General features: G+C 34.6%; 1 protein-coding gene across 4 annotated transcripts in view; it reads right to left on the reverse strand.

The window, feature by feature from the left end:
* Positions 1-26: 26 nt before the first annotated feature.
* Positions 27-27,357, reverse strand: part of LOC119636673 (matrix metalloproteinase-2) — a 394,606-nt gene continuing 367,275 nt past the window's right edge. For 3 of the 4 annotated variants that reach the window (XM_038032207.1, XM_038032205.1, XM_038032206.1), the window contains exons 3-7: positions 22,569-22,709; positions 17,422-17,564; positions 2,077-2,708; positions 1,876-2,017; positions 28-663 (exon numbers count right to left, since the gene is read on the reverse strand). In XM_038032207.1, the coding sequence (XP_037888135.1) occupies positions 104-663; positions 1,876-2,017; positions 2,077-2,708; positions 17,422-17,564; positions 22,569-22,709 (1,618 nt within the window). In that variant the 3' untranslated portion in view covers positions 28-103. Of the gene's footprint in view, positions 664-1,875; positions 2,018-2,076; positions 2,709-17,421; positions 17,565-22,568; positions 22,710-27,357 lie in introns of all 4 variants that reach the window. The other variant, XM_038032204.1, reaches the window with a different exon arrangement.

Genomic DNA, 27,357 nt, shown 5'->3' on the forward strand with positions numbered 1-27,357 from the left:
TATATATATATATATATATATATATATATATTCATATATATATATTATAATTTATATAGCTAAATGTTTCTCCTTCTTTTATATTGCGTACAAAATATTAAACTTATCTTCGTATTGCACAACCACCGTAAAACTCTTGTAATAATACAATAAAACAACTTATTAGGATTAAGAATGTTGATGAGGCTCGCTTTGAAGCTAGCGCCGTTGTGTTCGTATCGGTGTCATTATGTTCTGATATTAATGGTGCTGTCCACGTTTGTTCTTCATCGACATCATTAGCCCGCCGCGGGCAATTCATCCATTTGCGAGCTGATAACTTAGGTTTGGTATGAGCTACACGCATCAAGTCATCATTAAATTCCCAATAGCCCAGACCCTTAAAGAAGTAAGTTTTGCGATTTGTGTACTGGAAGGCGGCATCAATATTATAGCCAATGCCAGCCCATATTGAAAGATCTCGAGGATAATCCAATTCAACGCGGCCGGTATCGTCATCTAGACGCCAATACAAAGTCCCACTAAATAGATAAGTGCGGTTATTGTGGCCCCATACGAAAGCGGCATCAATCGAAGTCAGACTATGCGGCAAACCAAGCGATGTAAGAGGTTGTGGATAGCCTCTTACCAAAGTTACCGAATCGAAAACGTAGTATAAACGTCCTGAAAAAAAAAAACGTGAATAAAGTAAAGTTTTTTTCGCGAAAACAATAAAGTAAAATACAAAAAGAAGCTCTTTAATGGCTGCTTAACTGAAAACTTAGTGATAGTAAATAAATACAAGAAAAGAAGACTTAGTGTTAGTAAATAGGTCGAGGAAGAAATAGATGAAGGGTGGAGAGTAATAGAAGGATAGCAAGATGATTTTCGTTCCTCTCGACATTCTACGTCGTAAGCTTCAAGCAAAAGCCAGGAAATTCGAAATGCTTTCTTATAATCCATTCAATTTTTACCTTTTCCAAGTAGCACAAAACCCTATGTTTAGGTTCAAGAGGGCATTCTTACCATGATTTAGTTGATGAATGAAAAAACAGACCACCCAGTTGGGATTTCAGAAAGATGGGCATGCGGAAAAAAACGCATGACGCTTTTCGATGATCGAAACGAAATCATTTAATCTGCTTGTTGCAGCGTTAACGTCTTAGAATTTTGAAAAAAAAAAATGCTTTTTTTTTTTTATTTGCGTTGATTTAAGTCGGAAGTGAAGGTTATGGAAACAAATTTGGATCCAATTTCTATTGCCGTAGCCTATTTAACGATAAGCTTGCGTTTGATTTTAGTTAATTTCATTCAAGTACGATATCGTCAGATTGCGGTTATTAAAAAGCACTAGTTTGATGTTCTTAAACGAATCCGATTATGAGATTAAATTTTACAATGCCATTTAAATGTTTACAAAAGAACCCGAACGGGTTAAAAGCTCATTGTTATATCTACATTGGTCACGCTTTATGAATATGAAATTTCTTGAAGAATGATTAGAGTCATTGAAGCTTATTCCTCCTTTAGTCTTTAAATGTCATTGAGCTCTCGATTATTAATTTGCCGAATAACAGAAGAAATTTTTAAAATTACATTCCGATATGCTTCTTTCGGGTAATGTCTTCTTGTCGCTGATGCGTGGAGAGTATTAGGAAGGATCGTTTTTTACTCTTGGAAAATAATTTTTCGCATTCAATAAATAATTTTATAATCTAATCTTCTTGAATAGTTTTTCTGTGAAATCGTTTAGCAAGTATTTACTGGCTTCAATGAATTAATTATGGAATTTTAATGCATATGAATGCAACGTTTTACGTTGCAGATAAGTTTACGACCTTACACTGTATCGCCTCCCTTTAGCTAAAGTATATATGTTCTTAAAATTGTACTTGCCTATGAAAAATACAATTTTCCGTTCACGATTTTCAAAAACAGCATCAATTTTTACAAAGTTTTCAGGCAACGAAGTCCACAAACGGCGAGTCTCTGTCGGATATCCAGGGTATAAACCACGTTCACCAATACGCCACAGGAACTAAAATACCGTCATATTAATAAATCAGAGATATTTGAAAAATCTCTTCTCACCCTTACCTGGCCGCGAAATATGAATAGTTCTCTTCTTATCATGGAGATGGCGTCGTACGTAGTTAGACAATTATCCGGTTTTAGTTTACGTGGTTTGGTTGGATATATATTGTAATGATGTTGCCAGGTTTTGGTAGGCCTATAGGGGTTACGTTGTGGTGCTTCAGTGCGTGGCCTTGGCCGCCTTGTCGTACTGGTGGCAACAGGTGCTTCCGGATAATACGGCCTTTGCGTTTGATGTTGCTGCTGATGATGATGGTGACGGGATCCAGTGCGTCTTGGATCGTAGGGTTCATTCGGGTATGATGGATATGGTGGATAATTGTGACGGTAATCGGGATACTGACGTTGCTGCGGATAATATACCAAAGGACGCGCAGTGGTTGTAGTTGTCGTCGTTGTCGTTGTTGTCGTCGTAGTTGTAGTAGTAGTTGGCCTTGGCTGTGGCTTATAAGGACCCCATGCTTTTACTTTTGAACCGTATAGCTCTTGTATCGCCAAACGATCATCGTCGGGTAAATTAACATCTACCTCATAGCCCTGATACCAGGGGTACATGATAGCATTTTGATCGGATGAATGACCCAAACCTAAAGAATGACCAAACTCATGAACAGCTACACCCATAAAGTTTGTGCCTGAAAAAAAAAGTATATATATATGCATAAATTATAGAAAATTAAAAAAAATATATATATATTGAAATTCTAAAATTGCGACTTATACTGTTCTGCCATACACCAATGGTTTGAACTATTTAATGCATTTTAATTATTTCGCACCTTCATCTGATTTCAGTCGTCACCTCAATTGCTATTTGTTTAGATATATACGATGCAATAATTAACACCATCACGCGTTCATATTACGTTCACCCATTAATTTCTTTCGAAGCAATTTATTTCGAATACCGCGTAAATTTTTCTCGATTCTTTGTTCAGAGTCATTAGTATTGACTTCTTTTCCAACATTGCCCCCCTATGTGAATGCTTTGATCTAATTAGCTATCAAATATTTGTTGAAAATGTTAGAAATTTGTTATTATCGTCAGTTTTCGCCTATGCATAAAACACTACAAATAACGCCTTTACACTTTATTATTGTTTTAAATGGGTGAATTGCATATGCCCGTGCCGGTCGATGCAAATGCTTGCAACTCATATACAAACATATATAGTTAGGTATATCAACCGAATGTAGAGAAGGTCATATGCATTTGTCAACTGCCATTATGCATGTGTCATGTCCATTATAAACGAGTAGTCATGGACAAGATTAGTTTACACATATACACACAATATATTCGATCATGTGAGTTCAATTGCGTTCATCTGTTGCAAGCTGGTAACATTCGCAATTTGAGAGCGCATTATTTCGGCATCGCATAGTATTATTTACTATAGCTTTGCTGGTTCAATTACATCAGTTCATAAGGAAATGACTCATCATTCATATAATCAAACAATTATTATATTAATTATGGACGATTTAGAGAAATATTGATGATAAAGGTAAAATCAAAATTTTCATCCCTCTCTTTCTCTCTCTCTCTCTCTCTCAATTCAATCAAAACGAATAGATTGAATTCAGAGTCATTGATATTAAGCTTTTAAGGCCTTAAGATAAAATTCTGTCACTTCTTGTGGAATGGATAACTAAAATATTGTTTTCATAAGGAATAATTACGTTTGAGTAAGTTTATACAAGCCATGATAGTTCAATAGTCACCAAATAATTAGAGAGATTGAAATTTCCTATAGCAGGATTACTGTCAAGGCTTCTCTCTTACAGATATGTTTGTTATTGCGACTACACTATTCAATATAAACAACCTTTTGTGTTTTTACTTTGACCTTTTTCGACATAAGATAACAGTCTCCCATTTAGTGTCACTGACTAATTCAGTGCAGTGCATGCAGACGCTAATCATGGAACGCTTAAAATTACATTTTTGACTTTCATTTCTTTTGTTGTTACATTTAAAGAGATCTGCTTGCTAAAGCCCATCAAACACTTTTGAAAGCTTACGAAAATGCAGCTTCGTCGTATCCCAATTGTTGGTTTTGGTATCAAATTTGATGATTTGACAATGGCTTGGGGGACCAAGAAAGTTTGAAGTTCGAATGAAGTGTAGGACTTATTGGACGAAAACCTAACTCAAACTCTGAAGGAATACAATTCGAGCAGCTTAGTAATTGATGAGTCAACTGTTTTTAGACGTTTACATACGACGGGACACATCCAGGTGGAGGGAATTCGTTGCCAGGCAAAAAAAAAGATTTTTCTATAGCGTATTGCTGGCGATAAAAAGTGGCTCAACCATGGCAAAACCAAGTGCAAAAAGTCATGGATTAGTCCGGAAGAGCCATCCCTGTCGAAACCGAAGCGGCATATTCATGGCCATAAAGTTTTACCAGGCATCTGGATCAACGTAGTAATAATGAAAACTTTTGGACAGAGAAAGAGAGAGAGAGAGAGAGAGAAAGAGGGAGAAGGGGCGAGAGAGGGAGAGGGAGACAGAGAAAGGGTGGGAGGGAGAGGGAGAGGGAGAGAGAGAGAGCGAGAGAGAGAGGGAGAGAGAGCGGGAGAGAGAGAGAGAAAGAGAGAGAGAGAGAGAGAGAGAGAGAGAGAGAATGATGGAGAAAGAGAATGATGGAGAAAGAGAATGATGGAGAAAGAGTCGAAGCTTCCCAAATATTTAATTAGATCTTCATAAGCCTTTCTTTAATTCGTTTTCCCGTCGGCCTACAAATCTCCAATCCATATTGCGTGTGCTGCCACATATTGAATCAAGATGAAATTTCTCACTCACCTTTAGTTACACCGAGATTGCAACTTTACAGACAGTCGCGAAAACGTGTGAAAGAAAGGAAGCCGTCAATCAATATTTTAGGCATTTCAGCTGCTGAAATTGTGCACATACCTTTCCTTGCTATAACAACAATACACGGTGTGACAATAAAATTTTCTGTATAATCTAAATAGCAGCGGCTACAAGATGACGTGCTTCCCTTTTTTTACAATTTTATTGATAAGGGTATCAAATAAAAGGAGAGCAGAAAAAGACAAGCTAAGGATGTTAATTTTGCATGGAATACGGCAAACATCGCGGTGTTGTATGGTAGCCTTTTCTGCACGATCCGCTTGAAATTGATGCCAAATAACAGAGGTAAGCGAACACAATACGACAATTTATAATGCCGTATTCCGCATTAAGTATGGCGGGCGCCACAAAATGACGCATTATCCTTTTTCATAATAACACTCTTTAATATGAACATCAAATAAAAGGATTTATGGAGCACAATCCTGCAAACTAAGTGTGTTAAAAGTAAATTAAATATAACTGAAGCCATGATGTGTTGGGTTAATATTTTCTTAAAAAATCTCTTGTGCTGAAGTTCAAAATAAAAGGATTTGAAGAGATGAGTGGGCTGTGAAAAGCTAATTGGGAAGAAATCTTGTAACAAGAAAAATAGAAGTCGTCTTTAGAAGAAAATAGATAAGTCAGATCGTAATAATGTAAAAGGTGCTAAAGAAGAAGTGAAGAAATTATTTTTGGTCGTTTTCATATTCTACGATATTGGGCGGGCAAGGTTGGATTTTTCAATCTTTCAGAATGGGAAAGTGGGAACTTTTATGGTATATGTGTTGTACAAGCAAAAACACGGAACATACGGAATGGAAAGTTGTTCAACGCTTTTGTGGCATAGGCGAGCGGCGTGCCGTTTGACTGGTTTAGATCATTTTCAAATTCTTTTGGCAAATTTGTAGGCGATCTACACTTTTACGAACGGGAGAATGTTTACCACATACTCTAGACAGTAGGGCAGATGGCAGACGAACAGACGGACATGCTTAGGTCCATTCCGAGGTTGAAACTGATCAAGAATTCATATACTTTATGGGGTTTTTGAAGCTTGACTTTGCGCGTTGTAAGCGTACTGGAAAAAACGTACTTGATAACATTGGGTGGATGCGGTCGATCTTTCTCAAATTTCTACAGGTACTACGGCATCGCCCATTGAATATGTTGCACAATTTCGTACATTTATCTGCTATAGTTTATGCGCAATGGGCAAACATCCAATTTTTTTATTCCTTTTGAAAAACAGGAGTGTTCTCAGTTCACTTGATGCTGTGGGCGTGTCCTTCGATCGATTTGACCCATTTTTGGGGCTAAGAGAATGTTTACAACCGAAATTAAAAAGACGGACACACGGACAAGCTTAAATCGATTTAGAATTTATTTGATGCTGATCTCGAGAGTATATATATGTTGTCTGTTACTTCCTTCTTGGCGTTGTAAATGTCTTGACAAAACGAATATACCCCTCATCGTTCGGTAAAGGGCGTAACAAATGAAAACACTATAGAGTGTCATGGCTCAACATTAAATAGTTTATGCCACCCTATAATTTTTCACTTTTTAAAATAATGCCCTGCATGGGAAGTGGGTGGAAAAGTGATCCGAAGCGAGCCATTTCCAAAAGCGTTCCTGTTTGGGCTAAGGCACATTAGTGTACCAAATTTCATCGAAATATCTTAAAACTTGTGGTCTCTAGGTTGAACGTAAGAAAATAAGACGGACAGATGGACAGGCAAGAATCTCAGATTCTTCTGGATGCTGCATATATCGACACAAGCTTAATATACCCATGTACCAGAAGTTGTATAGCGTGTATAATATTCTTTAGATATTTTAAAATTTTAAATTAATAAAAATATTGTAATGTGGGTGTAAATATGCGCATAATATGATCCTCTGGTTACTCTGTTGTTTTTTTTTTTTTTTTTAAATCATATCCTGCAGATTTATTCGTACGTAATGTATTGTATTATGCATAAATAAATATTTTTACTTTAATCGCACACATGCTACACTCACTCATATGGTTTGTAATTTTATTAAACAATACGAAATTGTTTTGGGTAAGCAAATAAGATTGGACTCTGAGTGCGAATATGGTTATCTCTCACCTGTTTTATTTCAAATCGTTGCAATTTCAAACTGATTAACTAGCTATTCAGTAACCACTACATGCATATTATTTGTAATCGCCGACATATGCTTCTATGGGCAGCATTTGTATCCACAACACTCTCTTCTCTGTGGATTATTGTTTGGTTAATGTTGTAAATGTGCTGCCAAACCGCATACAACAATTATTGTTTGTTTTTTAGATTAGAAAGAATTTAATAAACTGTTGTTTCATTCATGTAAATACATAGAAGAGAAGAGGAAGAAGTACAAATAAGGCAATGCCATCATAATTTAATGTCATTATGCGTTGTTTATTTGAATTATAAGTATTTTCTTTTATTTAATGATTTTTTTTCCCCCATTTAAGCGCGGATTGTGCAGGCGACACCATATGCCATTGATTTGTGCATTTATTTGATATTTTATACAAAAAAAAAAAAGAAAAAAAAATTAAATAGTGTTTTTCTATACACATCTGTACACATCTATAACAACGTTATTTATTTATTTATATATAGATTTTTTTTTAAAACCATAAAATTGGAATTTTCACTCTTTCTACGCTTATGAAAATCTGTTGAAATATTTCATTTTAATTTATTTTTCTACATCTATATATATGTACATACACACATATATATATGTAGACGTTTGTGCATGCATTTGTTAATAGCTACGGTTTTTTTGGGGGTAGATATATGTCTGGTAAAACTCATTTATCCATCATCAGCTAGTGAATGTGGCAGATTGTCTACCATATGTTTCAATGGTTGTTCGCTATCGTCGTCGCCGTGTTTGGTTAGAGTTGACTGAGCAAATAGACCAAAAATTCAATTATCACACGGTGCTAATCAGACATAAATGTTCATACCACCACATGACCGACCTCATGGTGATAATGATGCTGATATAGCTGCTTTTTCTTGTTATTTACTTCTTTTTTTTTTTTTTGCCCCCCAACCTTTTTTTTTTTAATTTTTGGCCTGTCTCTCCGATGACGATGACGAATATATATATATATATATATATATATGCAACGAGAAGTATGATGCTGGTCATCATCAACGGATGCCATTTGATGTAATGCAAAGGGGGCGAAGTTATGAGAGAAGAACATAAATACAAATTGAAATTTGTAAATATTTCCTTTGGAGAACAGTTTGTGTTGGAAATTTGATAAAAAAAAAAAAAGAAAGAAAAAATAGCAAAAATAAACAAGAAGCCATATGTGCTTTAAGTCGAACTGTGAGGGCCTTCACTTTAAATTCGATTATTTTCTAAGGGTCAAAAGGTCTCCGCAGTTTTTTGGTCTTCTTTCGAGCGTCTTTTGGTAGTCTCTACGCTTTTCAAATGATTCCAAATAGTCATGTGGTTAATGTTTGGCGCCTACGCTATTGGCTGGCGGCTTGCTTGCCGATCTTGTCCCGCCAGTGGGAAAATTTCATCGATTTTTTCGACATCGCATCGAGCAAACCATCCCTGGGTTCTTCATTCACTGCATTCTCATCGTACACTTGACAAATCTTTCGACATGTTCTTGCATGTTTTACGTTTTTTATAGTAAAACACAGAACACACACGCATACATAGTGTATTTCTTCAGATATTTCAATCATAAAGACACAACATGTACGTTGAAATGTCATCTTTTAAGCACATGTTCGTTTGAGGCAGTCAAGTGAGTGTGGCCCGATATGCAGGCATCAACACCATTTGGTGGCAAAAACACCGTGAACACCTATTATATGATCCAGCGATTTGGATCGATTTGGATTGTGGCATTATTTCTCCGCATTTATCAGTTATTGAGAAAATCATTTTCAATTTTCCATCTACTCAAGTGATCCTCGCGCACGATCCTCCTGAACGAAGTAATAAAATATCTTAGTGTTTTACCTTAAGTGTTCTTTTACCTTTTCTTTCCAAAATTTTGGGTTATATTCATGTTTATGTTGGCTCTTTATCCTATCGAGATAACTAAATAGCATTGATCAACTGTTCGTTTGAGAAGCTTCGTAAGTGAAATGTTTAAATTTCCTTTTCTTTAAAATGGTAAGACTAGCTAAGCTGAAATGTCTCGTCTGAATTCTATGTTCGACATTCATTTCTTAATGCTTTTTCTAATTCCCTTAATATGCAGACACCTGATTGGTTGGATACGCCTAAATAGAGGTAAGCACAGTCGTTAATGTGCATGGAGGCTAAGCAAAAAAATGTTTAATATATTGCAGAGTAGTCTGTAAAGTCTCATTGACCTATGTTGCGCATACTAAATAAATGGTCTTATGGTCTACCAAATTTCAAATCCATGCTTTTATGCCTGCCACCAAGCTATTGCTTTAAGCCCTCTTGAATATATCCTAAATCAGAAGAATTTTTGTCCCCTGCGCGAGCTTGCTGGATTTACTGCTGTAAAGCTTCATTTTCAAATACATTCATTAAGCTTTTGATTCTACATGTTTTTTGAAAATATTTTGCAATAATCTATGAACGAATTTGGTACAGTCCACGTCTGCTAAATAGCAATTGTTTAAATTAACGTCTTTTAGAATGACTGTTCGATACAAGTTTAAACCCTTATGGCAATTATTTTGAAGTATATTTAAAGGGTTACAATCCGTATGGCAACAATAGTATACTACCGTCGTCTAGTAGTAGATGCGAAAAACTGATTTCGATGATTGGAATTTAATTTAAAAATTTTGAAATATCATCAAATAACATAATTCAGAGCCATAAGATAGACTAGATATTAATTAAGCTATTTTTTTTTAACGTTTTACTTTTCATCAAAGTTGTTAAATAAAAAACTTTGACAGTTCAGTAAACTCAAACAAGCAAGCAAAGGCAAACGGAGAGCCCTCCAACTTTCTCTTTTCATTTGGCTGATTAAAACGATGACTTCCTTTCTGCAATCAAAATATTTTGTTTATCCCACAATCATCAAATTACATTTACACAAAGTACTTTCCCTTCCTTCTATTCTACTTCGTTCAAAAAAAAAAACTCACTACTATCCTCGGCATTGCTGTGGGAATTGATGGCTTCATTTGGTTTTCGACCGGACGATTAAAGTTTGAAAGATGCCTTTTTGCTAAGATATTTACTAAAGTTTACGGCATTAGTAAGCTTAAATAGTATTTGCTTTTTGCTTTTTTTCATATCCCTGTAGTTACGCCAGCAGATCATACGTTTTCGCAGATGCCTGGAACACTCAGAAAGAAGGCTTTGCGGTAAACCCATCTCTTATCATACCAATCTATTCAGAATTATTCCTTCCGTTCGGTTACCAGTTTGCCTGATGTCTGGCTATACATTTGTGTGTCTAACCTCTGAGCCTTGTTTTGACAAAAGAATGTAAAGGTCGACTATAGCAAAAGCGTTTCATTTTTAATACTTCACGTTGAAGATTGCTCCATAGTAGTAGTTCTCACATCCTGTAAACGTGGTCATGAAAAGCCATCATTTATTTGGCATCTTCATACACTGTTTTTTTTTTATGCCCATCACAGCTAAGTGGGGATATGTTCCTTTTGTCAAAACATTTGCTACACACAGCTTGAAGCTTGAGGGATGCCCTCAATCATATATATTTGTTGTGGGTTCAGTTGCCGGTGTCTCTAAATGTCGGTCTGTCCGTCCGTCTATGTAGTGTCTGTGGTAAATGTTCTCCTAGAGGTAGATATGAAACCGCCGGATTTAATTTGGAAAAAACTTGCAAAGTTATCGCAGGTAGGTTGCTGTTGAAGATTTGCAAAATTAGTCAGAGCGCATCAACACCGAAACTTAGAACACCTGCGCTTTCAAAAGCAAAAAAATTCATATCCTAAAATTGATAGAGCGATAAAAATTGTCATTTATACTTTACGGGGGATCCTATAGTGTCTGTACAACAACCGACCGACAAAAATCGACCGCGTCCACCGAATAATGAGAATTATAGAAATTTCATATATCTATGTTTTTGTAATGAGCAAAACCTCACAAATTTTTGCTTAAAGAATCGGCGATGCCTCCAGTTTATGCTTTACTGTGGGCCTGTCCTTTAACCGATTCGGAAAACAAACCCACGTGAAAGAACCCCCTAATGCTTGCTGAAAAATTTGAAGTTGATATCTTAACGACCAGAAGCAGACGGAAAGGCATGACTTAAGAATTTCATGCTGATTCAAAATATATATGCTTTGCAGGGTCTTTCATGGTTCCTTTCCTTAGGGTCTTCCAAGCGTCATGACAAAACGAATGCTTTCCTGTCCATCAGCGATGGGCGTACGACGATTATCGTCGAAAGTATTCACAATAGCATAAATTAAATGTAATATGATTTCTTAAATCTTAAAATATATATCTCACATCTTTAGAAGGAGATGGAAGGTGTCTTTCTAATTTTTTTATTCACTAGGAAAGCATAACCAATTTCATAGACACATGTACGGATCCCCATCCGATTCACTTGTGTGTGCATTTAGCTAAATGTGTTGCAATTACAATTAAACTAGATGTTGAGGTCATGTCCTTGTTTGCATAAGTAACACGATGCATAAACGTGTTATTGTTACGCATACATATGTACACAACAAGGAGAACCACAGTTCATTACACAGAAACCGCGTTATCAAATTGCAAATTGTTTCTAATGTAATTAATTAGCGAAAATGGTCAGTTTAATAAATATTCCCTCTCCCTCCCCACACACACACACACACATATATATATATATATATATATATACATACATACATATATACATATATATGTATGTACATATTGTTGTTCATTATAGGCACATTACATATGCATATACTTATGACAATTGCGGTTTTCCAAAGTGCTTATCAAGAGTTCTGCGGCCAATAGAATTATTGTTTATATAACACTTTGCAAGCAACAAAGTAAAGTTTCTTGCATTAAATTGTATAAAAATCTTATATAAAACTACTTCGCATTTCTTTGTAACTGTGTGTGTGCGGCAGAGTTTTGATTTCTTTTTATCTTTTTTTTATCTTTTATTGCTTGAAAGATACAAATTTGAAATCTGTTGAAAATATAGAGAACCTGATCATCTCATTTGCATTTATATGATAGTTAAGTCGGCAATCAAAAACGTGCAACCGAGTTTGAAGAAGCAACTAAGTCTTGTTGCTATCAATATAACTCTTTAGTAGGGTCATAAAAAAAAAAAAAAAAAAAAAAAATAGAAAAAAAAAAAACGAAAAACTTTAAAGAGCTTCAAGTGCTAAAACAAAATTGTTTGTGTAAATTTTTGTTGGATTATTTTACGCACACACACATCCATACACATTCGTAAATGGTAGTGTACGCATGAACATTAAAAAAGAAATCCGTTTTGATTGAGATTTTTGTTGAATCGCACTATTAAGTACGGATTCGTTGTGTAAGTTAGACGGAGTGAACGAAAGGCTAAACGAAAAGACTCCATGCATTCATTGTTGAGTATTTTGTTACTTAAGCAACCAATGCAATTGTATACACAGTATGTGTGTGCGTCTGTATATGTGTTTAAGCGACTGGTATACATACATTGTAGCTATGTTTCTGTAGTAAGATCGCAAGATAAAAGCGCATCTGAAGCTTCTTACGTTTTTAATGTCAATAAAACTGCCATTGCGATGACGCCATTTCAGTTATTCAGCGCTATTGCGTTGCTTACAATTCTGCTTTTCTAATGTGTTTTACAGTTTCGTATATATAAAATTACAAACTTTCGTATATGACTGTTTTTTTATATTATATTTAGCTGATATTTGATTCTTTTTCCAAAATAAAAAAGACATTTTTTTTCCTTTTTTTTCGTTGCTGTAGCAGCTTATCATTTCCTACATTGTACATACGTCGAGAAGTTAGTATTTTCGGTTTAATGCAAATAGATTGATGGATGCGTTAGAGACACTTTTAACACTCTTCTCTTTAGTGCTTATCTAAAGAAGTTTTCATGAGAGATGAGGGAAAAAGAGAAAGTTAATGAAATTAGATCATTAAGCATAAGAGCGAGAAGGGAGTTAATAAATTTGTATAAATTGGAGAACAGAGGGTTAGGTTCGGACATTTCTAGTATTAAAAGCGAATAAGTATCGAGGGCAAGAAGGAGGATAGAAACAGACTCTTTCGGAAGTATATAGCAAGTAGTTATAATTGGAAGAAAGGCAATTATAAAGAAGGAGAAGAGAGAAAAAGCGACAAAGAGCGAGAGAGACAGAGAGAGACAAAGAGTAAGAGAGAGAGAGAGAGAGAGAGTGAGAGAGAGAGAGAGAGAGAGAGAGAGAGAGAGAGAGAGAGAGATAAAGTCAGGCATATTATAACGGGCTTTGGTAGGATCTTAGCGTTCGTTGTACAACCCTGTCTCCTTAGCCATTACCATGCACCCGCCTTGAAGGACGGAAAAAAATTAAATAGTTTGGAATTGCCATGTATCCATGAAAGAATAACACATTGTTTATTTTCAACACCACTTCCACAGTTCTGCATTTATTAACGGGCACAAGATTGACGTACCTAAAATTCCTATATCCCTCAGATTATGCGATTTTTTACAAAACCGAAATTCCAATTAAACTTAAAAAATATAAGCTGGGACTTTTGTCACTTTCATAAAGCACTGAGATGATACTACACGAAGGCGATTGTCGCTGCAGTTACTGGTAGCTAACAAGCTGTACCTAAGCTAACGAGGTTTGCTTATTTCTTTAGATTAAAGTGAGCAGCAGCTGCTGCCGACTTCTCGACAGTGCGCTGTTGAATAATAAGGAAAACGAATCTGCCATTGCTGCAGTAAGCATAATGTTCACATGTTACAGTGTTCGCCGTAGTGGTAGCTGTAGTAGTATCTATTTCTTATCATTTAATAAAGCATTTTATAAATCCACAGCTGCTGTAGTCCTCTGCAACAATACTTTTCCTCACTATTTCACTAGATATTTTTCAGACGCAGTTGGCAGCTGCTGCTACGTGAATGTCCTTATTAGTGAAATCTGCTGCAGCAGCAACTTCAGCGGGAGTCGCAGCCCATTTTTCCTTATAACCGAACAAGATATTTTCAATGTGCAGGTAGGTTAACAGAGTTGCTATCAGTTATATTAATAATGTTAGAACTTACACATAAGAAACCGAGGATTTCTATCAATTAATCGTAACAAGTATGCCAAGCAGTTACTTAAGCCGTCTTATATTCTAGAAATTCTTCATCTTTGCACCTCCTACAACTTAAAGGGATAAAATTAAATTACTAACCGATTATTTATAAGTTTCGCGCTTGTAGAAAGTTATCCCATGGAACCATGGAAGTTGTTCTATAAGAGTTTTAGAAGGATTGGCAATGAGAAATGGTTGAACAACGACGTCTTTCTAGCTTCTATTTCGTATGCAGTTTTAAGAAACCGAGGCTGACTTACTTAGAAAATGAATTTGAAAAATACGGTTTAATTTTACGTCGATTCCCTTAAAAAGTGCATTCATATAAATTTTACAATTTTACAATGTTTCTCGCTGGGGCGTAGTGAAATGAATTTCGAAATTTTTATCGTAATGTAAAGCAAAACAATTTTCATAATTTACTTAATCTACCGTTAGATTTACAACATAATTTAAGAGCTGTTTTGTTCAACTGAATGAAAAATTGTAAGGGTTTTGACAACAAAACTTAAATGATTTAAAAAGATGCAGATTGCGAGATGCACTGTTGAAGATATTCTTGTCTTTTTGTTTTTTTTTTTTTTTCTGTTTTCGTTTTTTTTTTTGTAATGATACCCATACCAAGGGTTTTGTAGGTATTAAAATGCCTCAAAGCATTCTTTGTCTTTTTGCTTTCTTCCAAATGAACAAACGAATTGTAAATAAACACCAGATTAAACACAAACTTGTTGTACCACAAAATCCACAAACAACACTTGCATTAAGTTATTGTCATTGAAGAAGAGAAGGGGGAAATAAAGAGAGACAGCGAGGTAGTATTATGGAGCATAGAAAAATCCTTCTAAAGAAGGTTAACAGCATTTCAATAAAGAGGATAAATACTGAGGGGAAAAAAAAAACGAGAAACAAAAGGGAGAAAGAAACTTAGTGTAGAAAAACAAACGATTAATGTTGATTTAAAGAAATCAAACAGCAAAATAAGGCGGCAATAACTATGAGTTGAGAGAGAGTGGAAGTCAATTAAATTGCCACAACAACAAATAATAAAAGGAGTAATTAACATGTATATAACCTCTTCGAAAGCGGCTTTTGAAGGACTCTAAGGCTTTTTTTTTTTTTTATTTTCTTAAAGGCTTTAAGAATAAAATCTTCTTAATATTGAGAGCAACGTTATCTCTACTTTTAATAGAGTTTTCCATTTTTATATTCTACAACACTTGTTGTACGAGTATATTAAGTTTACGCAATCGTATGTAACACGCAGAAGGGCTTGAGATAGAGCCACCTTTTATTATACCAATCGACTCAGAATCATTGTCTGAATCGATCACAAGCTTAGGCCTGTCAGTCCGTCTGCTGTCTGCTCATGTAAATTTATGTTCAAGCTACAGGTCACAATTTTGAAATATTTTGATGAAATTTTGTACATTGACATCTTTTGACTTAAGGAGGAAAATTTTTAGGATCGGTCCGACTTTTCGACCATTCTCCAAAGTTTCTCGACAAAAATGGCTAGTTTTGAGTATTTCGGTATTCTAAATTGGTGTGAAAACTTTGGAGAACCTGGGGCCATTTTTCGAAAATTGACGAAAAGTAAAATTCATATGATAAAAGGGTCTAATTTTCAATGATTCATGATGAAAATCAGATCATAACAGTGATTTAAGATTAAGTGCTCCAAATTTGGACCATCTCGTTCTAATTTTGAATCTTAGCTTACAAAAGGTTTTTCACGAGGAAAGTCTAAGTTTTAACATTTTATGATAAAGATTGATCCATAATAGTTGATATAAAAGTTAACTCTGCTGAGGTATAATTCTTGTGTGCTCTGGCGAAAGTAACAATTGTGTTAGATGATGCGGTATAGGATATTTAATAGCCGGCCTAGCCCGACTATAACGTTCTCTCACTTATTTCTTTCATTTTATTTAATTTCTTATCTTCTCTCCTCTTAAATTCTCTTAACACAGAAGGTTTTCCATTTACAGCTTAAATGAAGATGTGGTAAGTATTTGGCTTTTTTAGTTCAACATAGAAAAATAGATAAGCCTAGGATGTAAGCAGATAAGCTTAGAAAGTAATTAATAAAAAAAGAAAATTTCCGAGTTTTGGAAATCAATGAAATATCACTTGAAGGTTATTAGAAATATGTACAGTTTAATATTTTGAATTAGTCCGTCCGTTATGTCCACGCCTAAACTGGTCAACCCATCTCTCTATTCGTTTATATAACTGTTCTATCCGTTCTTGTGTTCATTCTTTTAGCTCTCCGTCGTACGTCGTGACTACTTTGTTGAAGCTCTTAACGCCATAACAATTTGAAAATGATGATTTCTTAGGTAACGACGATTGGCAATTACCTTAAGAAATGTGAAAAATGAATCCAAAATTAAAACCTGGCAGTCACATAAATGTAAAGAACGTCTAGGACCATTGCCGAAACGAGTCTCGATTATTCTATCTACGTACTGAGAATTGATAACAAGTGTTACGAGTTTTTTCTACTTACTTCAAGATGCCATTAAATTTCGTATACACCTTAGTTCGTCTATATTTTCGTATTTACTTCTAGAATAAATCGTAAAACTAATCACTCTTCTTAATAAAAGTAAAATTTATACGGATATACCCCGAAAGACTTCAGATGGGCTAACATTTTATTATACCGTTGGATTCAGGAAGTGATTCTATACCCTTCTGTCGATCTATTCGCCTTGTATTCTTGCATTCAACCCCCAGGCAGGAAAGCTTTAGGTAATTTGATGAAAATTAGTACACTTAGACCCGAAGCCCGAGGGCGAAGGCTATTGAAAATGGCTCAGACCGGACCACTCACCCATTCGGTCATTTTCAAAATAAGGCCTTATTTAGAAAATTTGTTATATGTATTAAGCCAAGTAATGCATAGTACTCGGACCGTGCCCCATTATAGTTTTTTTACATGTTTTGAAATGAAAGCGAAAATCTATTTGTCACAATAATGTTTAGTGTGAAATTCTACAAATATTCCATTTTTCCCGTCATCGGTTATTACTGTTGTTGATTTAAATTTTTTTCCTTTCTTTGTTCAATTTATTTACGAAATCTTTTATTAAGCTTCTTTATTTTTATTTATTTCTGATAGAACATTATTTTCCGTATCACCCCATAACCTCGGATTGTGGTTTATGTTTTCTTTTAGTTTTATTTTTTTTTTTTTGGTTTTTCGTATCACTTACCCTCTTCTGTATTGCTGGCACCGAAAGACCAATTCTCGTCGTCATCGAAATGAGCATCACCTCCCCGTCCAACGCCCGGATAGAAGGCATGTGCTAAAATTTGTCCAGGACCGTCAAATTTATAGCCATCGCCGTGATCACGTCTATTAAAATGAAAAAAATTAACAACTTTTTGGTTTTTCTAATACACTTTAATTTCATATTCTACGAAAAATTTTTATTCATTATTTACTATTTGCTATTTTTTGTTTATCATCAATTTATTATCAATTATTTATTATTTTGGTTATAATTAATTATTCTTATTTACATTTTATTTATTACTATTTATTTATTATTTATTATTCATTATTATTAGATACTGTGGATACACACACTTTGTTTGACTTTGAAAAGTTTTTGTTCTTATTGTTTCACATGCACAAAAATCGAATTATGGCTCCTTAATGCGCAATACTCCCGTGACATCGTTGCAAGTACTGCTGATGAAATTGACAAGTAGAGCACAAGCTGATTTCTTAACATTTGTACAATCATCAGTTTACCCTACTGCTGCTGCTTACCCGAGTTGACACGATTTCCAAGTCAATGTTCGCGGGTTCAAATCTCAGATCATACCTGGCCGTAGTTTTAGTAAATGCTTAGTTGGTAAACGCAAGACGCTCGGATACACACATGCATATCTCAGACTGCGGCCACTGTTTTTGTTCTCTCTCTCTCCCCATGTCTTTCTGATCTGTCTTTCTGATTTTAACCATTTGACTTTACTATATTATACATAAAGCATGCAACGTCTCTCTTATAATCTTTTTTCGAATTTAATAATTAAAGGCACTCTACGCATACTAGATATTGATTAGCAAGTCATGATTGTCTATCGAGCTGTAAAGATCATGAGGGCAATTTATAAATTTTCTAGCTACAGAAGGCTCTTTTTGAGCCCTTGTAATCTCCTTGTCAACATTGAAGAAACCATTGCAATTATATTTTTTGTAAGATAAGTAATCTCTTGTTATGTTATCATCCTGTCAATGCATTACCTACCGCTAATGTTTGCAAGAAAAGTTCCTCTGACACCGGGTGAAAATCAAAATATTTACAAATGAATTATAAAATTAGTGTCATTTTGGGTTGATACTTTTGGAAGCGTTCTGCAACATGTAGCGGTGTCTTGCAAGTTTTTCATATGTATGCACTTGTTTTCCTTATCTAATATGTAGAACATATTCTGCAGTTCTTGTAACGAGCTTGTTGGCTTTTTCGCTAAAGATAGGAAGATATTTGATATAACCAGACGGCCGTTCTTGTAATTTCAAGCGGGCTATTCTCGTAAAAGAGCTACTACAGAAGATGGCCATGACTCGGCAAATGTAAGCAAAAGATTAGAATATTTTAATTGTATGCCAGGATTTAAGGTTTTTGAAGTTCAACGTAATGCCCACGGCAGGCAATGTGTTAAAACGGTTTAAAAATTTATGTTCTCAATAAAAACTTTTGCTACTTTATTCTTTATCATCTTTAAGCAATTCAAAGAGTTGGTATATGCACATTCCGTTGGATGAGCGTGCCTTTGTAAACCCGATCATCTTCTGCTTGCAGTAGCTCACGTTGTCAGATACAAAGATCGCGAGATTTGAGATAGAAATCTAATGTTAGACACATGAGTTATCAATTCAAAATTATAGATAACGTTCGAGTGTGTGTGTGTGATAGATACATCCCGAATAACCTAAAGGTTGAACAAAATTTAAAAAAAGAACGCAACAAAGTGTTTCTAATAACTGCAGATAATATCATAGTCAGTAACCTTTTTTCTTAATTTAACCAATCACTCGGAGGTTTTCCCCTACACTTTATCATTAATATCGTGTTCTCTTGAGTTTGGAATAAGGCATTATGGCTTCTGATAATTTTGAAATTTTTTACTTTGTTCTGCTAGGTGCGAATCATAACTAATTATTTAATATGAATGTATATAAAATTTTCGGAGGCTTAAGCTTACAAACATTCAAGCAAATAAATAAATGTTGATAAAGAAATTTAGTTCTTAAAGTGAGTCTAACATTTCGCTGTCTTTTTAACCTTTTGTTGCACTTTAAAGGTCACTTTAAGTGCTTTAAGTTCGCTTCCTAATACAATTGGAGCAAAAGGCGGACGTTTCCAACTTTAGGTTGCGAATCTTTCAAAATCACTGATATATGGAAGTTTAGGTAGAACGGTTCATAATCTCTTCGTAATATCCCTTGCTGAAGGCAAAGCAAAGCAAAGCATTCATCTGCATGCAAAAAATGAAGAAAGCAAAGGAGCGGACTGGTTTCACACCCTTATACGGCCGAAAAAAGTTAAATGTTATCTACATTATTAAGATTCAATTCAATTTACACAGCCCGAAGGATTGATTTTAACATGCTGTTAATATCCGGCGGGGAACGCAACCCTTATGAAAGAACAGATTATTAATGTTGAAGTAATTTAAAAATTTTTGATTTAATTTACAATTTTGAAAAATAATTTATGAAAAATTCAAATCAATTTTGAATGCTTCAATACTTTATAATTACATTGCCTTATGAAAAGTTTATGGTGAGAAAAAAAAAAAAAAATAAATAAATATATATATATATATATATATATATATATGTATATATTTATATATTTATATATATGCGTTAAAAACTAAAAACCTAGAAAAAGCATTTAAGCAGAAAAAGACAGACTTGAATTATGTGTTGTGCATGGAGAGATTACACGTAAGAATTTTCAAAGCACACAATCTAAACGGGGTTGAATGCACAATAAATTGCATTTATCCCGTACACATAAGCTATGCTGAAAATAACATATACAGCGAACGTAAGTAAGTATAGCGCGTGTTCAAGCAGATAATCGACACAAGAGTTTTTTGCAAGAGAAATATAGAAATAAAATAGTTGATGTTCGCTGCAACCGTTATAACGCAATATATATGGTTAGTCAACTCTTTTGAAACAGTTAGTAAATAGAAATTTTATAAAGCATATCTTTGCCTGCCAAGTCTTTTGAGTGCTGCAATCTTGTTCCGGCAAAGCTATTTCGATCATATTTAGAAACGAATGAATGGTCGAATATAATTTTAATCTTGCTTTCTACATCTTATGCAAGACTCCTCAAATTCTTATAAAGCAATAACGTTCTTAATCGGCGTTAGAAGGGGGAATGAATATTGCAGGTGTGCTAAAGTAACGAACACGAGTTGAAAGTATTGGTTGGTAATCCCACTTGTATTCAAATTTATCCCTTTTTTAGTCATAGGATTTCACCTACAAATGTCCGGTTTATATAGAAAATCATGGGTTGCTCCACAATTAGGAAAAGCATGAAAGTTCTAGGCTTGAATCCTTACATTGTTCGCGTAGCAGTACTCCAGGTAAAATGATATCAAATATGCGATTTGTCGTCCTGCCCGATATTATGAGTATCCTCGACCAGTCTGGGGGAGATTTTTGTTCAACCATATCGATTTTTGCCCCTTTTCGTCTTTCTGTCCACCGAAATTGTGCTTACGATTTTAAAATTTTGGTGAGCATATCAAACGTCGTCGGTACAAAGTGATGCTATCTTGTAAAAACCGCATTAGCCGTCGTTTGCTTGAATTTCTTTACGAAAGATCAAACCCTTTTGTAAAGTAAAGATTTTAATCGGCTTTATAAACTTGGGGTTAGAGTTGTTCAATATTTTTTCAAAACAATTTCTTTAAAAACGAACCACCTGCGCAAGAGCATTAGAGCAACAGAACCCGTATAGTCACTTTCTAATTTATTAGCGATTTTGCCATTGTTCATATTATTTTTAATTTATATCAAGTAAAATTTATTTCGGAAATTTCGTAACAAGCTCCATTTTCTATTTCCTTCTGGTGTGGTTCGTTAAAATGCTATGACATTGGCATCAGAAAAAAACATCAACTGTAGATCTCTTTTAGGTGCGATCCCGCGTTTTTAGGTTTTTGTGTGAGATTTGAACCAACGAATACTAAGGAGAATATTTGTTTGCTTTGTGTGCAGCTCCTTTGACAAGGAAGAAATAACTGATTTAACCTTTTAATTGTATGTGGAAAAGGGATTCTTCTATCGCCTCGAAAATGCTAAAGTTAAGAAAGAAGAAGTTAACAAGCTAGCATCGCCTTTTAAATCGAGTTTTTTTACTTTGATCAACCTAAGCCTATAAATCAGTTATGCCGGTTCGCCTACAGTTCATAAAAACTAAGAGATACAATTTTTATTAATTTCCGATCAGCTTTACGCCTATTTTATGATACCTAATCCGCTCTTCAATTTTTTATCTTCTTCTATAACGGGGCCAATCAGAGGATGCCTCCTGTACGTGCACGATAGCGATCAGGAAGAGTTGTAGAAAAAGTACGATAAAGAAAGGGAGTCGTGTTCGTGAATGTTCGACTTGAAAGTGAAGATATCGGGCACGGTAGGAAAGAGCACCGCTGGTAGGTCGTTTCAAAGACAGGCAGTACGATGAAAAGACGACGAGTCGCGGTAGTATGTTGTGGAGTGTAAAGATAACTTCGGGACGGGATGAGAACGCTGACAAAGACATCTACTTCTGTTGAAAGATTTAAAGGGTGGACATAACTCTTTTTATTTTGGTTTTCTTTCACGTTTCACGAATTTTATACGAATTTTCATGATTTCAGTACATTTTCGTATTTCTATATAAAGCGTTGAAAATCTAACGATAAATGCGAAAATGTTCGATGTAAGCCAAGCAAAAGGTTCCTCTTCTTTTTATAAAATCTTATTTAGTTTATAGCTCAAGTAATAGTTTTACTATTATTGTGACTTTTTGTGCGTGTGTGTGCATTATTAACATTTCGCCTTTTTTATCTTTCCAAGCAGCGTATGAATGTTGTGCTGTTTGCATTGCTTGTGCAAACCATTAAATCGTTGGAATTTTGGCGTAAGTCTTTTTCTCGCATTTTATGAACGTATGTTGTTTTGTTTTTTTTTTTCCTTTTTTCGTTTTGCTTTTTCTACTTTAAACATTTTCTTTATAGTGATATTTTATTGTTCAACATTTAAGTTCCATTTTGTGGAAGAGTTTATGATAAGAATAAGTGCGTGCATTGCTTTCTTATATTCATATTTAATGCTTACCTGGCAAAGAGCACTTGTATATCCGCCTGATCGCTATACACTTCACGAAATGTCAATTTAGAGCTACGTTCCCATACACTCAAAGCTTTACGTAATATTAAGCGAACTTGTCCAGCATCAGTCATCGATTGATTAACTAAACTGAAAAAAAAAAAGAAAAAACGAAAATTGAACATCAAATGAAAACGAAAATGAAAAAAAAAATTTCATGTTTGAATAGCGTTAAGGTGAAAAGATTGAAAGGATAAGTGTATGTTGTGCTGATACCATAAAAACACGTAAGAAAGTTATATTCGGCTGGGACCGAATCTCGCACACCCACTACTATGCTTTTCGCATACTACTCTCCAAATTTCTTTATTTGATATTTGTATCACTGGTATCATTAAGAAAAAAAAACATTTAATTACGAGCGATTTTTTCCATTTTTCCACGTAAGGAGTAGACTGTTTCCTAAACTTGAATGTGTAAAATTTCAATGTTCTAACTTTAATAATTTCCGAATAGCGAGCAAAAATTTAAAAATTTTTGTTAAAAAAAAAAAAAACAGAGCTGCGTTCAGTTTACGCTTCAATCAATTTTGTCCATTTTCAGTACCAAGCTGCGCGCAGAAATTTCAAATGTTCCTACCAAATTTGAAGTCAATATCTTCGTTTTTGCTACCCGGAGAGTGCCAACAACAAGCACAATATATCCACAGACGGACAGACATGGCTACATCAACTCAGAATTTCAAGCTGATCACAAATATATATAGACTTTACAGGGTCTCTGAAGATTCATTTTCGGTGTTACATACATTATGGCAAAAAACAAAATGAGTATACCTCCATCTTACAGTGGTGGGTATAAAAATAAGACGAAAATCTTAATTCAGTGAAAATGTTGTGTTTGACATGAAAAAAGAACAAATCCCTTCTGAATTATAGGTAAGGAATTATGGGTAAAATATGGAAATGACTTCACCAATGAAATTTTGTCGACCTTGTTTGTAAACATTTTCGTAGGTCTCTAGGTTTTTGCTTTATATCATCACATTTTTTTTTCTCGTTTGGATAACTGTTTTTTTTTTTTAGATATTCAATAGTTTCATGCGCGATCCGTAACGCAACTACTGTTAATATGACGTCATCGAAAGATAAACCAATTTAAAGGTTAGCTCTGCTGAATAGAAACTGCCTTCTTTCGTCCCTGGTTTTCGCTTAAGAATTATTCCGACTGCTTTTTGGTTTCCTTCTACGTCTAACACCATTTGTGGTCCACGATATATTAGGTTTTTGCGAATGTATATAACAAGTAGAAGGTTTATTATTACGTTCAGAATCTCATTACGAATCAGTTTAAGCTTGCGTGCCCGTCTGCCTATGGGAGACATTCTTCCGGTCGCATGATCTCCGTTCGAAGTTTGTCAAAACCATTGAAAGTTCTTGCAAGCAGCTTGATATTGAAAATCAGTCAGAGCGCACATCTATAGTATAGAACATAAAGTAAGAAGGCAAACAGGATAGGAAAGGAAGGAAGAAAAAGTATTGTGTTTTAATTGCTCATGAACTACACAACAGACATAATTTAATAAATATTTTCACTCATTTCTATGGGTGACCTTACAGAACCTCTGCAAAAAAGAACAACTCGACCATGTCCACAGCAACATTTATTGCCTAAATCGGTAATAAATCTTATAAGCCAACAGATAACGAGTGTAAAAAACTCGGTTGCAGCCGGACTTCATTATTCACCGTGCGGCAAGGGGTATTGTCTGCAGGTCAAGATTAACCGCTGAATGATTTAAATGAAACGTCTACGTTGGTGATTTTAAGTGAAATCATTTGTTAAAGCCGTTGAGGTCATGTTTAATGTAAATGCCGTCTAAGGTACAAATTCACTCGTTATACTTACACCTTAACGACAATACCAGATAAAATCCCTAATACTATTTATTTGATTTCTGAGTTTAATATTGTACAAGAAATCGCTTCAGGCGAAACCTTCGTAAGGAATAGAAGAGAAGGGGGGTTCGGCTGATTGTAGATTTCCTTGTGTTCTTTTCACACACATCACTCAATTGCCGGGTTTGGGTCATCGGCTTATATAGTTTCTCTTATCTTCACTGCGAACGAGTAATAAGAAGGAGGTAGTACTTGATTTTCGATTCACGTTCGAATAATTCAAACCTTGGATTTTATTTGATATTTCCTACACTATAACGGCTTATTGTGTATGAGTTCTTTTGATTGAATTTTATTACCTGTGGTTACTATTCACTACATACTTTATCTCTTTCAACTTCAAGGAATTATGCTCTATTCTTACATGGTCTCTCTATTAACTTATCTCATTCAATGTGGTTACAATTCCCCATATTTTATATACTTCTTTGTATTTGCTAGAATTACATTTGATCGGACAATCGTATGTTAAGTCTGTTTTTTTATGTTCTCTTACCTGCGGTCTTATTGGTAGCGAATTCCACTGTCGTTTTTCAATAACACAGCGGTTCGTCCACCATTAAAGCTAGGATCCAAAAAACAAAAGCCCTAATCGAAGACAATTTTTCGGGCTTCAAAAGCGATTTCCCGTCTCCTTCCTTACCGATAACCTTCCTATACTTAAAAGGTTGAATGCAGGGCATGGAAACTAAATGTGGGGCCAAAGCGAAGTAGTGACCTTGTTTTTAATAAGTAAAAGCCAAGTTATTAAAATCATTTCGAGACTTTCATTCCATAAACTTAGCTCTACTCTTGTAGTTTTCATTTATTTATTTTCTTGTTCTTGTTTATTTATTTTCTTAAGGACTTTAGTCGAAGACAACTCCCATCTGTCGTCGTGAAAGTATAATATCATTATAATGTAATGTCTGGATGATAACTGGGTAATCCTCCGTAGCCTCTTGCATCTTTCTAACACTAGAGATTATCTAAAGTTATGCTGATAATCGATTTGCAACATTTTTGTAGTAATTTTTTGGAAAATTATTACAAAGATCTGATATAAATCATTCTTTAAACATCATGTCAATGTCAGATAACAAATGAAATGCGATTTTATTTGTCATTTAATATGATAACAATGACTTATTGTGTCTGTTTAGACCATACAGAGAAAAGAGGTAAAATTCTCTTAATTACAGTCGGCATTATACAGTTTGTGAGCTTTCTCTCGACCCCTCTTCGAAATGATGAAGACAAGCAAACAATAATTTTGCGCATCTGTAGTAGTTATTAAATGGCAAAATATTTCACACATTTTATGCTTTTTGATGCAATTTGATGGTTATTGGGTATTCCTGCTGAGCTGAACAAATGTAGAGAAGTGTACACATTATCTAAGCCATGTATATACAGTGTGGCCAAGACATATGGAGGAATTACTAAATGAAGCGAACAGCTTTTCATCAGGAAATGAACAAATTATACCATTTAAAGCAGAGATTTATGTACGTAAAGTTTTTTGCCTTTATTTTAGTATAGACTGGCTCTACACGGTGAGAACACGTTGAAATACGGTTCAAGCAGTGTTTGTAATATGTCTGTTTAAATACTTGAAAGCCTACTGCTATTGCTGTTGCTGCTGCTGTTGCGACTACTGTTTGCTGCACAAGACTTTCGTTTAGACTAACCGTTGACGTTATGTAAAGGGCTAACAATGATGATGATGATGATGATGATGATGACTATGATGGGTGTTTGTAATTTGAGTACAGTTCATTACACGACATCCCGAAAACGTGCTCAATTGCAATGACAGTCTGTTTACTTGTGTGCTCACCATGTTGATTCAACATGTCATCGTCCGCACAATATCACAGACTATGAAAACAATAACAACATTATTATACACTATCGCTAGTATTCTACCCTATTTTACTGCATCAAGCCTTGGTCTTTATGTAACTTTATAAACTTCTCTCTGCCCTGACATTGACCATTTATACATACATACATATATATATATATATATATATATGCTATATATGTGTTAAAGAATGACTGTAAAGCAAATACTTGCATACCTTGAATGAGTTTTTTTGCAATTTTTTCTTTTGCAGCTTTTTCCCCCATCACACAAACAATCATTCCCTTGACTCGTTTAATACCGTTGGCAGCAATTTTTTTTTTTTTTTTTTTTTTTTTTTTTTTAGTTGCTAAATTAACTGCATCCCCTTCTGGTTTGCTTCTACCATTTTCATTCTTTTTCCCTTTTTTTTTTGCTACGTTTTTTTTTTTTTTTTTTCATTATTTTTTTATGTATTTTATTTAAGTTTTAACATTCCGCCAAAGTCTCTCTTTCGCTCACTTAACGTTTACATAGGTACCCGTTTGTAAATATCTGTGCATGTGATTGGTGTGTGCGTTTGTATGAGAAAGGATTTAATTTTGCAATCCCCTAAGATCCGTTGCCAGTCGAGTTGAGGCACGTATTTGTGGCAATAGCATCTGCAACAGTTTCATCATCAATAAACACTGTTAACACTGTGCTATATATATATATGTGTGACCCTGTGCGCTTGACTATGTATTTGTGCATAATTTACATTTGTATGCATCTCACTATTTGTATTACATTATATTACGTATACACTTTTCACAAAGAGCACATTCACAAAACACGTGCCCAACTACAATGTAACGTTTTGTTATTTATTAAACAATTTAATTATTAAACATTTTGTATTTGTTTAATTTCAAGAAGAAGAGTAATAACATTAACAACGATAACCTAATGAAAAGTTGTGGTATGAATAAACGCATAACTTTTTTTCAAAAACGCATATATAAAATATGTGCAT

This window comes from Glossina fuscipes, unplaced genomic scaffold, assembly GCF_014805625.2.
Source record: "Glossina fuscipes isolate IAEA_lab_2018 unplaced genomic scaffold, Yale_Gfus_2 28, whole genome shotgun sequence".
NCBI lineage: Eukaryota > Metazoa > Arthropoda > Insecta > Diptera > Glossinidae > Glossina > Glossina fuscipes.